The sequence below is a fragment of the Lipophrys pholis genome (genome assembly GCF_963383615.2).
Source record: "Lipophrys pholis genome assembly, chromosome: 6".
NCBI lineage: Eukaryota > Metazoa > Chordata > Actinopteri > Blenniiformes > Blenniidae > Lipophrys > Lipophrys pholis.
Genome location: NC_137629.1, coordinates 21,617,511 through 21,630,626, shown reverse-complemented (window position 1 = coordinate 21,630,626; position 13,116 = coordinate 21,617,511). Strand labels below are relative to the sequence as shown.

At 43.0% G+C, this 13,116-nt stretch overlaps 1 protein-coding gene across 3 annotated transcripts; it reads left to right on the top strand.

The window, feature by feature from the left end:
- The first annotated feature begins 574 nt into the window (after positions 1-574).
- synpo (synaptopodin) lies at positions 575-12,733 on the top strand. Of its 3 annotated transcripts, none has more exons than XM_080465079.1 (3): positions 575-909; positions 5,637-7,708; positions 9,644-12,733. In XM_080465079.1, exons 1-3 carry the CDS (start codon positions 741-743, stop codon positions 10,931-10,933), a joined length of 3,531 nt encoding a protein of 1,176 aa, XP_080321205.1. In that variant the 5' UTR covers positions 575-740; the 3' UTR covers positions 10,934-12,733. The 3 variants fall into 3 exon arrangements, with proteins under 3 accessions (XP_080321205.1, XP_080321207.1, XP_080321206.1); XM_080465080.1 differs by lacking the exon at positions 575-909 and adding an exon at positions 2,753-2,846; XM_080465081.1 differs by lacking the exon at positions 9,644-12,733 and having other exon boundaries at positions 5,637-8,691.
- Positions 12,734-13,116: the final 383 nt, after the last annotated feature.

The following is a 13,116-nucleotide window of genomic DNA, read 5'->3' as shown; positions in this document are numbered from 1 at the left end:
CTGGAATGACCTTTCCAGGGTAATACGTTCCTCCTCACACACCCCTACAACAGCAGGAAGCTGCCATATACAGAGTTCCCCCTCACGTCACCGCAGAGTTATGATCTCTGAGATAAAGGGCAGATCCTTTTCTCTGAAAAAAAAAAGAAAAAGTGATCTGCGGGCTGGAGATTAGGACGTTGACAAAAAGCATGTTTTTGGTGCCCGAAATAGAAAAATAAGGGAAGAGAAACATCTGGGAAAGAAAAAGGGGAGTATCAGAGCGATGTGAATTGAGAAGACTGGATGGTTTCTCAGCCTTCTTTGCCAGATTTTTAACAGAGCACAACAAACTTGTGCAACGTTTGTGGCGGTTGTCCATGGGAAGTCATCCAAAGCAGTTCGGAGCTGACCCTCCTGGGAGGTCCTGTTAGACAGGGAATAATACTTCAGGAGCACCAAAGACAGAGCAACACTTCTTTTTGTTGAATTTCAGCTGACTCGAGCTGTTGGGAGGACCGTCGCTGAAAGAGGAGACTTTGACCGGAAGCAGCACCCTGGAAAGCTGAGCTGCTACCTTGTTTTGGTTTTGTTTGTTTGTTTTTGTTAAACTTTCTCACTCTCAGTAAGGAGTAAAGCTTCCACATTCCATCTGGATTGACTGTTTTCTCTCATCGGTGCAGAAGATTGAGCCGAGTGAATCGAAGCCCGTTGAGAGTTTTTGTTTCTGTTGCATCGGGCACATCCCATTGTGAGCAAGAATGGAGATGGAGAAGGGACATGCATCTGTCAAGAGAGGGGTAAGCTGGAGTCCAGGCGGATTGAGAAAACCTCTCCAGATCACGCAAGATACAAACACCCCAGAGACGGACTACAATGCATCATGGGAGCAGAGTGGAATAAATAAAGAACATATGAGCCGCAAAACAAGTAAGTGTTGTTTTATGTGGGATTTTTCGGTCCTTATTTCTGAGGCTTTTTGTGTTCCTCTGTTATGAGAAAGAGATGAAGCAGTTAACACTTTTACAGAGTTTTTTTTTTTTTTTTTAACCATGCCGCCTTAGAGCTGCAGTGTGGCCTGGAATACTGTATACCATTAATACAGGAAAGACTATCGCCAAGACAGGCAGAAAGCATATTGAGAAAACAGGCAGTTTGGACTCGTCAGTGCAACTTGACACAGTGAAATGCTCGTTGAAACATCTGTTTCCATGCCGTAAAAATACAGGCTGCAGCAATGGAAAGGCAATCATGCATTGCAGTTAAAGGGCTGTCTTAATATACAACCCAGCCAGCGACAGTAACGGACTAACTTGTGGGTAGAGCTGTTTGGAAACTTTTCTTAGCTCTTCTTAGTGCTTTCGCAGCTGTTAACCCCTGCAGAAGTTACAAAGAAAACATTCCCACAGCACAGTGCAACCAAAAGTTTCAGAAGTTTAGAAACTGAAACAATGGTAAAAGGATAAGTTTGTCTGGGTGATGACGCGTCTGCCAGTTTAAAGTGGGTAAAAAGGTATTGTGCATTGTAATAGAAAGGTCATGACTGTGAAATATTTGCTCCTGATAAAGATCTACAGCCCTTGTACTTCCAACACCCCTCCGACCACTCATTACTCACTAATTAGTTCCCTTAAATGCAGCGCAGATGACCAACAAAAATACCAAAGTACTGATAATTGTGAAATACTTCACTGCTGAGACATTTCATAAAAGTAACAATACAAGGGTTGAAGCTTGGTTTCCACCTCTGAGCTGCTCTGTTATTTCTCCCATGGGATCCACTGAGAGTTTAGCTCACATTCATTCCTGTAAGATCCCAGGACCCGTGTTAATCCTCGTCTCTCCATACTGCTACACACATCACCCACGGGGGCCAGCGCTGTCATCCCGCTCACCCTGCAGCCATCACCAGGAGAAAGATAACATCCGACAGGGTAATCTGACCTTTGATACACAAATGCTGGGTTGGCCCCTCCTGACTTAAATCCTGCTGCTATGGGGGGAGTTTTTCCTGTCTGCATTCACCCCGGCAGACATGACGGGATGGGACAGAGGGCAGAGAGATGGAATAGGGAAAGTTAGAGGTAGAGAAGAAAGGAGGGGGCGAGACAATTTGATGTCGAGACTCCCTTGCATCACTGTCCAAGGTTGAGTTGAGTCTCTGCTGGAGGACAGGAAATTCCTATCCTGCTCTTGTAGGTTGGAAGCTCAGACCCCGGAGGGTTCAAAAAGACCAAACACTTGGCTGGAGAGAATGCACAATAAACACACATGGAGATACCCCCACCGGCATGCAGGGCAGCAGAGGTCAGGTGCTGGAGCTCCGCTGTCTCAGTGGTCTAATCCATGTAAGCATAAGATGGAGTGTTTCTGGGTTGCTTTTCAGCGATTGCAACACGGGTCAGACACTTCCCTGACATCCGCAGACATTTGGCAGAGATAAGGTGCTCAATACTCAGCATTGATTGGACACCTTTTAAGAACTGTGGACACTTAGTAGAGTCTGCTTCTGCTTCATCACTTCTCAACAACCACACAGACGGTTGGTCTGCCGCTCGTTTGTGGACGTTTTTATAGTTATTGTGAATCCCGTGGAGGTGGAAGTGCTGATTTGTAAAAGTTGAAGCACAGCTGAAGTCTGAGTGACAGACAGCACAGCCTCCAGCCAGAGACTACCCTCCCTTACTCCCTCCCCGTCTCTCTCCTTCCTCCCCGCCTGCCTGAGCGCCACTGGGCTGCAGAGAAATAGAAATCCGATGCCGTGTCTGACTTCAGATAGGGGGTGTGAAGCGATCAGGCGCAGTTAAGTTGAAAACTCTGGTGGAGGTACAACAAAACAAAGGAGCTCTGAGTTTTGACGTATGAAGGTAAGGGTTTTTTTTCCTCTAAAGTGGATCAGGCAACACAGACAAACTCCTGACAACCAGAGAGTTACATACATAACCTAGTGCTTTAACAGAGGGGAAACTTGTGCTTGTCTACTTTGTGAAGAAATAAGACTTTTCAGAGGCAGTGTAACTGATGCTTTTGTAAATCTTTAGAATTTCCCCTCATTACTATAAAGTAAACTTTTGCACTTTTGTTTGTCATCAGTTGTACATACAAACTTTCACTTTCAATGTGAATATTTTTTATTTTTTTTTTAATTTACAGGTATCGTTTATTCATGTCCTAATTTATCATAATATTTGATGTTGGTATCCTATAAAAACAGAGGTTTTAGCTACCTCTGGTTGTGTCTAAACTTAGAGAAAAAAACCAGAGGACACAGAGGTAGTGACCTCAAGCTTCCCCCAAAACCTTCAAATTACATGTTAATCCAACAAAAAGTTTAGTTTGAGCAGGTTTGTAAAAACCTTTAGGGTTTCTTGTTTTCCAAAGTCATTTTATGTCATTGTAAGTAGATATTAAACGTGTCTTATTGGCAACCCCAAAATAGAGCGGATTAAGCATGAGTAAGGTTGGACAGTCACCAAAACTTCGGCATCATCTGTGTCAACTCAGAGTGAATCATATAAAACACAAAATAACTCCCCTAACTTGAAATTCTAGGGTCAGTTTGATTTTTTTGGTGTGAAAAAACTCTGTGACACTGTTAAGATTATCTAAAAATGTTGAAAAAATGATGATGGCACAAATAAAAACCACGCCAAAGACAAAAGTCCACATTTAAATACGATATATATAACTTTCATTTTTGTTGTTGTTGCTCTGATGACATTTGCACCTGCACGCTATTTGATAACACAGCTGGCTCCCGCTCAAGGTAGATGTTTATAGTGAGGACATCTCATTTCAAGTTTTGCTGTGCTGGTATATTCAGGTAGCATGAATTACAAACAGTAAGTCGCTAATAAAAGTTGTCATGGGGCCCTGTGGTGGCAACGTTCCCGTATATTGATGACATTGACAAAATGCTCCGACTCTACATTAAGAACCTGTGTGATAGGCGCATATTTCTTCAGTAGTCTAGAAATGAAGATGATTTATGTTCATGTCAATAGTCATCAGAGGGCCAGTTGTTTAAAGGGTTGTGTGATCTTTTTTTTTTTTTCCCCCCACTTCATAGTGCCACAGTTATGTAAGGTATTGTATTTGTGTCGATTAGATGTCACGTTGAATGATTTAAAATCGCTGATATTGATGTATTGCCCTGTAGACATTACCAGGAACATCATCAAAGAGTATAATTTTTGCATATTTTATTGCGCTGAATAATTTATATCACCAATTGAACCCCACGTGAGAATTTTATACATAAAATGGTATGATCTCAACCACATGGTCTTGGACTGTCGCTGGGCTAATGTAAAAACAAACACAAGGGCAGCTGACAAAGAGTTAATCCAATTATTATGCGGGCAGACCGAAAGTCTGTAAAATCAATGACAGATGCATATTATTCCTTTTCACTGGGGGAATGATCGCCTTAGCTCTGTGCCAGGAAAAACTGCATGCAGGATCAGCTATATAGGACAGCTTTACAACAGATTGATTTACACATAATTATTGTGATTGGCACATGATTACATCAAATAATGTAGCTGTCTGGATCCGTCACCTTATTAAATGAATAAAGACTCATGGCCGTGCCAGCTGTCTGAGAAAATGTCCTGGAGGGACATTAAATATCTTCCATCAGTCAAAGTAACATGAATTGGATGAATAATCTACCAGATGTGCCATCTTAATGATTTATGTTCTTGAAAATGTCCATCAAAGAGTCTGATTCTGATCCACTGGTTGAATATTTCTTTAAATATAAAGACATAGGAGCAGCAATGAGTTTGCTCTTATGAGATTTGATGATGTTGTCACTATATCCAGGATAGGAACATTTGATTGTATATTATGTTTATAGACAGCAGTCAAAAATTTCCATTTTGTAAGCTGTAGATTGTAAAAAATGGTCTATTAAGGGTTTGAGCTGCAGTATTGCACAAATTAAGTGCAGAGAAAAACCAAAGGCATGTTGGAAGCCCAGGCAGGGAGTTTTCCCAGCGGTGGAGGAATGCTCTGGGAGGGACGGCTGCACATGGCAGAGGAAATAGCTTCGTTGCCTAGAAGAGACCTACCGAGCTCAGAAAACAAACCATGACTTTTAAAATAGAGGTTTTTGAGTGCAAAGAAATTCCAGACAAGCAGCAAATCAGGAGAGTCACAATGAAACCTAATTTTTATTTTATTTTTTTTAGTCCTGTGGCTAACAGTGATTCATATTATCATCAGTCAGCAAGCTGTGTCTCTTTATTAGTGTGTTTATTTCAAAATTTCCCCACCTACGTGTGTGAGCTTAATGTCCACAGCGCTGGTCTTCTGAGTCAAAGGTCTACAAAACCTTGTTTTTCTCGCTAGAGTGGTTCAAATCAAAAGGACTGCAATCGAAACCATATGGTGCATAAACAATTATGTGGGTTTTCAAAAGAAAATTTCATCCCACACTTGTTAAAAGCTTGTCCTTACTGGTTTGTTCTGTTTGTACATGAAAGAAATTTGGGAGACTTTAATTGGGTTTTGAGGGTGTTGTCTTTTCAAGGACGCACAGTGCAAAATCTCCAAAGTGGGAATTTGAGTTCTCTCTGTAGACAGAAAAATCTAATAGCTTTGTTGTCTCACTGAACTATTTGTTCCATTTCTTTCCCTCTGTTTCTCTGCAGATCTGACCAGGAGTGCCAGTCTGTCAGAGAAAGAGCTCAAGGAGGCCAGAGTGCGAAGCCAGATCATTGCCGCTCAGCTCACCATCCCTTCCAACTCCAGCTCCAGGGGAGTGCAGCTCTTTAACAGGCGCAAGCAGAGAGTCAACGCTTTCACACTCGAAAGCTGCGGAGAGGGGTCAGAGGAGAGCAAAGCTGAGAATGTGAAAACCGACCCGCCATCTACCAAACCAACATGGGCAGACAAGAGCAGTGAGGAAAAGGACAGAGACCACAACTTAAAGAATAGCTCCACAGAGACTGTGTTTTCACCAACTGTAAGATTACATTCAGTCGGTGACATCATGGGTGAACCGGGAAGAGATTTTCCCAATGAGGGAAACATGGAGGACAGTGTTATTCAAGAGAGACATTTTCTCCCTGTGAAAGAAGAACAGGAGGAGGAGGAGGAGGCAAGAGATGAATTCCATGCAGAGTTAGGGGATACTATTCAGCATGAGATTCCCCTTGGAAGTAATAACAGCGGTGCGATAGTGATGAAGCACGCTGAAGGGGAAGCAGAGAGAAATGGGAGTCACATGGCTCCGGTTCCTGCAGGAAATCTGCTTAATGGCTGTCAGCGTGCATCATCTGGACCTGAGAGGGTATCGGGGCCCACATCCAAGCAGATGACTGGCATCACCAACAGAACTGCCAGGCCCTTTTTCTCACCACCTCCAGTGCACTCTTCAGAGGCCCTCAGCCCCGTCATGGATATCCCTCCACCGCCCTCGTACTCCACTCCTCCACTCCCCACTTCTACTGTCCCTCAACCTATGGCATTCTCTCCTCCTCTGCCTCCACCTCCATCATATCCCACGCCCCCTCTTCCGGGATTCACAAGCCAGCCTCCGCAGACCTATTGCTCCGTGCCACCTCCAATGTCTCCTGTCCTCTCGCCTTCTCCTCAATCGCCATCCTATTTTCCTGAGTGTCAGTACCAAGCCAGGCCCCATTATGCCCCTCCTACAGCCCCCAAACCCTCCACCTTTGTTCCTCAAACCACCGGAGAGAGGAAGCTGATGACACCAAGCAAAACAGGAATACTTGAGGAGGGCGCTGTCCGGAGGGCAAATAAGAAGTCCATGTTCACTTTCAAAGAGAAAACAGTGGTAGCCCCCAATCCCGAGCTGTTGTCTATGGTGCAGAGTGTAGACGAAAGGAAGAAATATGGACATAGATCTGTGCCAGAACCAGCATCTGAGGAAGAGTTACTGGCACTGGGTGCAGAGGCGTCTAACTTCCTTTCCAAGGAAGAGGACAGAGCACAGGAGGCAAACGCTCCAGAGTGGGCCTCCTGTCTCAAGAGCTCGAGCACCCGACAGAGAGCAGACCACCGACCAGAGCAGACCCTTACCAATGTGTCTGGAAAAGGGGCTGAACTTTTTGCCAAGCGTCAGTCCAGGATGGAAAAATACGTCATTGAGAATCAGAATCCAGGACAACTTCGGTCTCCTTCCCCTACCATGTCTCTGCCACCATCTTGGGTTTACCCATCAAACATGCCCGGTAGGGTAAAGGCCATTGCCAAAAACTCTGACATGAGTGCTCAGTTTACAGAAAATCTTAAGGCCCAAAAAGCAGTGAAGCAAAAACCAAAGCAAAAAGCCCCAGCCCCCCAGCCAGTTCCTGCGCCTCCTCCCTTGGAGAATGGTTGCTCCAAAATAGAAATGGACTTGTCAAAGCACCAGCCCTATCAACTGAACACTTCCCTGTTCATCCTTAATCCAGTCAAAGACCCGATTAGTACCTTACCCAAAGGAGCACCACAGTCCAGGAACCTGAACACCACTCAACCATTTTCCCGCCAGAGTTCCTTACCCAGCAACCCACCCTCTCACTTAAAATGCTTGTCTCCTCAAATGACTCTCGGCCCCACAGGAGGACCACGGTTCCCCCTGGGTGCGTCCCCTGGACCTCCAAGGATCAGCTCTCCCATGTCAGCCTTTTCTCCAGAGCGAGTGTCCTCTCCTCGGTCAGGAGTACAAGCACCAAGGCCATCGTTTTCTACCAAAAAAGCAGGCATTGCACCGCAGGTGTGGAAACCCTCTCTGTATTATTTTTAGAAGACAATTTCATCAGAGGAAATATGTAACTCGCAGGGATTTACTAAATGCTAACAAATAAGTTTTTAGTGAGGCTGAAATGTATAATTATCGTCCTTATTCTACAATGTGTGTCACTCTGTCTTTTCTCTTGTGTCTTTTCTGATCTATTGCATTATATAACAGAAAGAAAGGCAATTTTTTATGAGCAAAATATCTAAACACACCTTCATTTTTAAAAAATGATCGAAAGGAATACTAATTTCAGTGAGGGGCAGATCTTGTTGGCACCTTTCAGGAACTATATACGTGAATAGGTTTGTACTGTTCACAGATTACATGACTATATTTTCTACAGTAACATATTTTGAATATCAGTAATTATCTTTCTGATGACATAAACGATGCCCTGCTGAAGTCAGAATTAACCATTCCCAAAGCTGTTATTGACTACCGCACTCAAAAACTCTAATTTTTAATACATTTTAATATATGATGAGAAAGAAACTCACACACTTTTTCCACTGGGCACCAGACTGAAGCTGCTTCACAAAGCACTTAAACAGATGGTCTCGCATCTGCTTTATGATCTATGATTTGCAATTTAATGCTGTTCACTGGCATGAAAGTTGCAGCAAGAGAACTCCTTTTATGTCTCCATGCCTTCAGGGTAATTTACTCTGCTTTTCAGCATGTTCTGCCTAAATATATGGCATGTGTTTGGATTCCTTAGTGTTTCAAATCCGCGAGCTGCAAGCTAATTTGCATCGCGGAGCTTGAGATATATTATTTTCATTATCTAGGGGAGTAATTCCATTATCAGTTTGTTTCGTTTCAGACAACATGCCTGAAATATGTTTCTTTTCTTTGGTCTTGATTTACTTCTCTTTTCCGCTGTCATGCTATTTGTCACACCTTTTTCTTCTGTGCACGAGACTGAATCTTTTCTGTCCTGATTAAAGCTTAACTCTCACACTCTTCAGTGACTTTCCTCTCCTTTTTCTCATTCCCAGATGTCCCTGGAGTCTTTTAATCTATAATTTTACTAAAATGTTTGCGTCTCACTTTCTGGCCCTCACTTTGAGTAGTTAAATATGATAATACATTTTCTGTTAAGACCACTGACAACTTGCAACAGGGTGCAGATTTGTATTTGTACGTAGTATGTGAAATTTTAACTCACGAAATAATCAATGACGTTTTAGATTACAAGTTATTTCATACTTTTGTGACAATTTGAGTTATGTATGTTCAAAATAAGACCTGAGCCTGAGTCATGTAGTTGGTTTAAATTTCAAGACAAATGTTGTGACCATCGACTTGGACCTTGTTAGTTTCAAAAAGGGCCTGACCTGATGAAATATGACCAATGCTGATCCTCCAAGACTGGAACTTCCCATAAACCAACCCTTGCTGTGCAATCTATACGACGACAGTACACATTGTCCCCAGCAGAGGTAGTTAGTTCTTAGTTTGTGTGTGTATGGGATACTATGCAACCCTTGCTTCAGTTTAGAAACCTCATATCCTTGCAAAGGTTAACCACCTCAGGAGGGCCAGATGACAGTAACCTGAGAGAGACACTAAAGACTGAGCCTATGTGTGCTTGTGGCAGGCTTACTGAAGAAACACAAATAGAAGAAGGCTTTGCACAAAGATGACCTGAATGCCACTGCATTTGAGACTGTGTATATCAAATCAAAAGTTATTTACTTGTGGGAAGGCTTGATTGCTGAAGTTTCTTCTATAGCATTGATTTTCGGAGTTGTACAATGTGAGGGTTGCATGAAAACACAAACAAGCATTGCAACAATTCAAATTCACTTCGCCAAAGGTTATACAAGCACCCGACGACTGATTGTACATCTTTGTGTTTTATGTGAATGTTGTCAGAGTTTATAAAAGATATTTATTATGATTCAACAGACACCAAAGGAGCCTCAACCTGCTGAAACTTCCACTGAGACGCCCACACCAAACAGGACAGCCAGCCTCACCAGACGTGTCAGCAGCCCAGGGGATCCATCTCCTGGTTACTGGACCGCCAGCCTACGGAAAAACCACCCCTCCAACACCACATCCAGCTCCATCCGTTCAGTCGCCTCTCCAATTTCCTCCCCGAGTAATACAAGATGCCAATCTCCTATGACCACATTTGTCTCCACTTCTTTATCAAAACCCTCCCAAACAGCCACAGCCACTGCTCCATGTTCTCCTCCTTGGGGTTCAAGATGCCAGTCCCCACTGGTGAGCCAGTCCTCCACCACCTCTTCTGTTTCTGCTTTCCGACCTTCGCAAACCTCGGCAACTTCTTCTTGGAGTGCAAAATGCCAGTCTCCAATGACGAGCCAGAATAAATCTTCCACTACTGCTTCCTTTTCTTCACCCAGACCATCCCAAATATCTATAGTCACTTCTCCACGCTCTCTCTCTCCTTGGGGTTCAAGATGCCAGTCCCCACTGGTTATCCAGAACACTCAGTCTTCTAACATTTCCACTCTTCCTTCATCCAAACCTTCCCAAACATTTACAGCGACATCCCCATGCTCTCCTCCTTGGGGATCAAGATGCCAATCCCCCTTGGTTTCTCAGAATAACCAGTCTTCCAGTGTCTACATATCCACATCCACACCTTCCCGAACATCAGCCACATCTCCTGTCTCTCCCCCATGGGGCTCACGCTCTCAGTCTCCTTCCGTCTACCAAACCAGTTTGTCTTTCCTTGCCGCTAAGCCTCTGCACACATCCTCTGTCACTTCTCCTGTTCAGCCTCCAAAAGACAGTCGCTGTATGTCCCCTGTTGTTAACAACTTAGACTCTAAAGCCAACCATCGCCTACTGGCGAAAAACATCATCAACGCCGCCAAACGTAAAAACAGCCCTTCCCCTGGTGCGCTGAGCAGTCACAGCCTCCCAATCTCACCCATGGGAAACTCCCATCATGGCTACGACTGCCACAAACCGCCTATCAGCCACTTCCAGTCGCGAACACTGGGAGCTCAGTCACCTACTTTCACTAGCCCTCCTCCTACTCCAACTCACATCTGCTCACCAGTGAGACTCTACAACACTCGCTCCCTGACCGACTCTGATGCCTCGGTGGAGTCTGAAGACTCGGGCCTCCGGTCGCCTGGCCTGCACTCCTACAACACGTGTCCCAGGGGCTGGGGCGGGAGCCTGAGGGTGAAGAGAAGCACCGTCTCCACAGACCTCTGAAAATATCACGAAGCATTAATTGAAGCGGTATTTCAGCTTCTGAGGGCATTGAATCACCTGCACAGTTCCTGAAGACCCTTCATCAGATGGATCGGTTTACCCATATACGTACATGGGCTTTCTGATCGTTGGCAATGAGAAATGTTGTAATAAGGTAGTTTTAGTGTTCGATATGACTCACAAAGCATGTAATGGACTGACAAGAACAAGCTATTTACAACACTGAGTTGCTGTGGCTTGCGTGCAAAGATTCAGGAGCACCAAAGATAATTAAAATCACTTTAAATTAAAGTTTTATTTTTTACATGTTCACAACAAATATGCCTTTAAAGTGTTTGCTGTAGTTTATCGATGGGCTTCATGGAATATCAGTTATGGACATTATCAAAGAGTTTCATATGTTTTTGTCTGATGCAAGTCGGAATGGAAGAAACCTAATATTTAAGGTATGGAAGGAAACGGAGAAAAGAGTGACGTGTAAATATATTAGCTCACTGGACTGTGTTACTGAAAGACCAAAAATATGGATGCCGTAGATGAATAATGAATATTATGTCCGACAGTACCACGGGTTTGTCATTTTTACCCAGACCAAAACATAGTGATAGGCACGCAGTGCATGTTTCACATGTGAAAGGCATGCGCCCTGCATGCATGGTAAGGCATGTCATTATTCTTTTGAAGCCATGCAAAGAAAATCATGTGCATCATTATCACAGTGCAATAATCAAACACCGTGTGTATGTGTGTGTCTATATGTATACAATATGAGTACTGACTTTGTTGAATGAATGAAAGATTTACAAAGAAAAGCAAAAAAGCATGTTGAATAGAAAGAGATGAGATGGGACAACTGCACACCAAACACTGTTTTTATGTTTTCATACTTCCTTTATGGTTTTGTTGCTTTTACTACCAAGATATTCGTCTTAACATCTTTCATAGAAAACAAATCAAAAATGGTTTTTTTTTTCATATACTTTTTTGTGCAACGTGCCTGTTTGAATGATGGTTAGAGGCAAATGTGTCTGTCACACAAGTGGAGCAGGATGTTGAATTTGAGAGAGGGGGGGAAAAAGAAGGATAAAAGAAAGTTGTATGTCTTGAAATATTAATCTGAGTGTTTGCAGGAGAGGGAGATGGGAGGTTATGTGTTTGAAATACATGTAAAACTCAAATATGCATTCTATTTGACTTTTGAAGCTTGTTTTATACTACTTTGATTTGCACTCCTGCTCATTCCATTTCTATGGCTGCCACGGCAATTAATAGCTCTTGATTTGTTTTGATGGACAGTAAACCCACAGATAGATATTATTTTGTAAACAAACAACAACCCCTGGATGATGCAACATGTTGACATGATGTTGGCGACTGTAAACGCTGCCAGATCTCGCTTTTTTTTTTTTTCAGCCACGCTGCCATTTTACACTGGTCTCACTTTGCCTGCTCATTCCTTCATTCCCTGACTTGCGGGCCAAAAGCATCAGCACATTTCTGAATATTTACTCTGTGTACCTTTTGAGTGACGGCAACTCCTGCTGTATGGTGACCTGGCTCCTTCAGGATTAAACCTATCACTGTCATGGATTGGTTACAACCTGGGTCATCTGCCGAACACACAGCAGACGTCCTCCAACACAGAAAGGAATCATCAGGATTTTTATTTAGTCCGCAAGGAGCTTTGGGTTGTTTTTCTGACAACATGTGTGCCTTTTATCGATCCAGCTCATGTTGCATTTCATGACTATTATGCTGAATGAATTAATGCAAATTTCCAAATAAAATTGATAAAATCCCAATTTATAAATGTCTGCCTGTTGTTTCAGTCTTTTTTTTTTTTTTTTTCTTCAGAGGGATCCACATTCAAAATAATAGTGTAAGAGGAAATCAAACGTTCGAAAAGGTTGTTTTTTTCCTTTATTTTCTTTATTTATACCTTAAAATGAAACATAAAGTCTTGGAGTGCATGTGATATACAAGAACCTCATGCAATTACATTAGTGTATATTCTTAATTTAATTAGCTTTTATTGTACACAAGGAGTATTAAGATGAACATAACAACATAAAGTATGTGCAGTACCTCAGTAATCCTGCACAGTGGCACAGAAACAAGGTTTCATATTTCATCTGGCCCCTTATAGCAACCCCACTGGCCTCTCCATTAAAACTGTATGATTA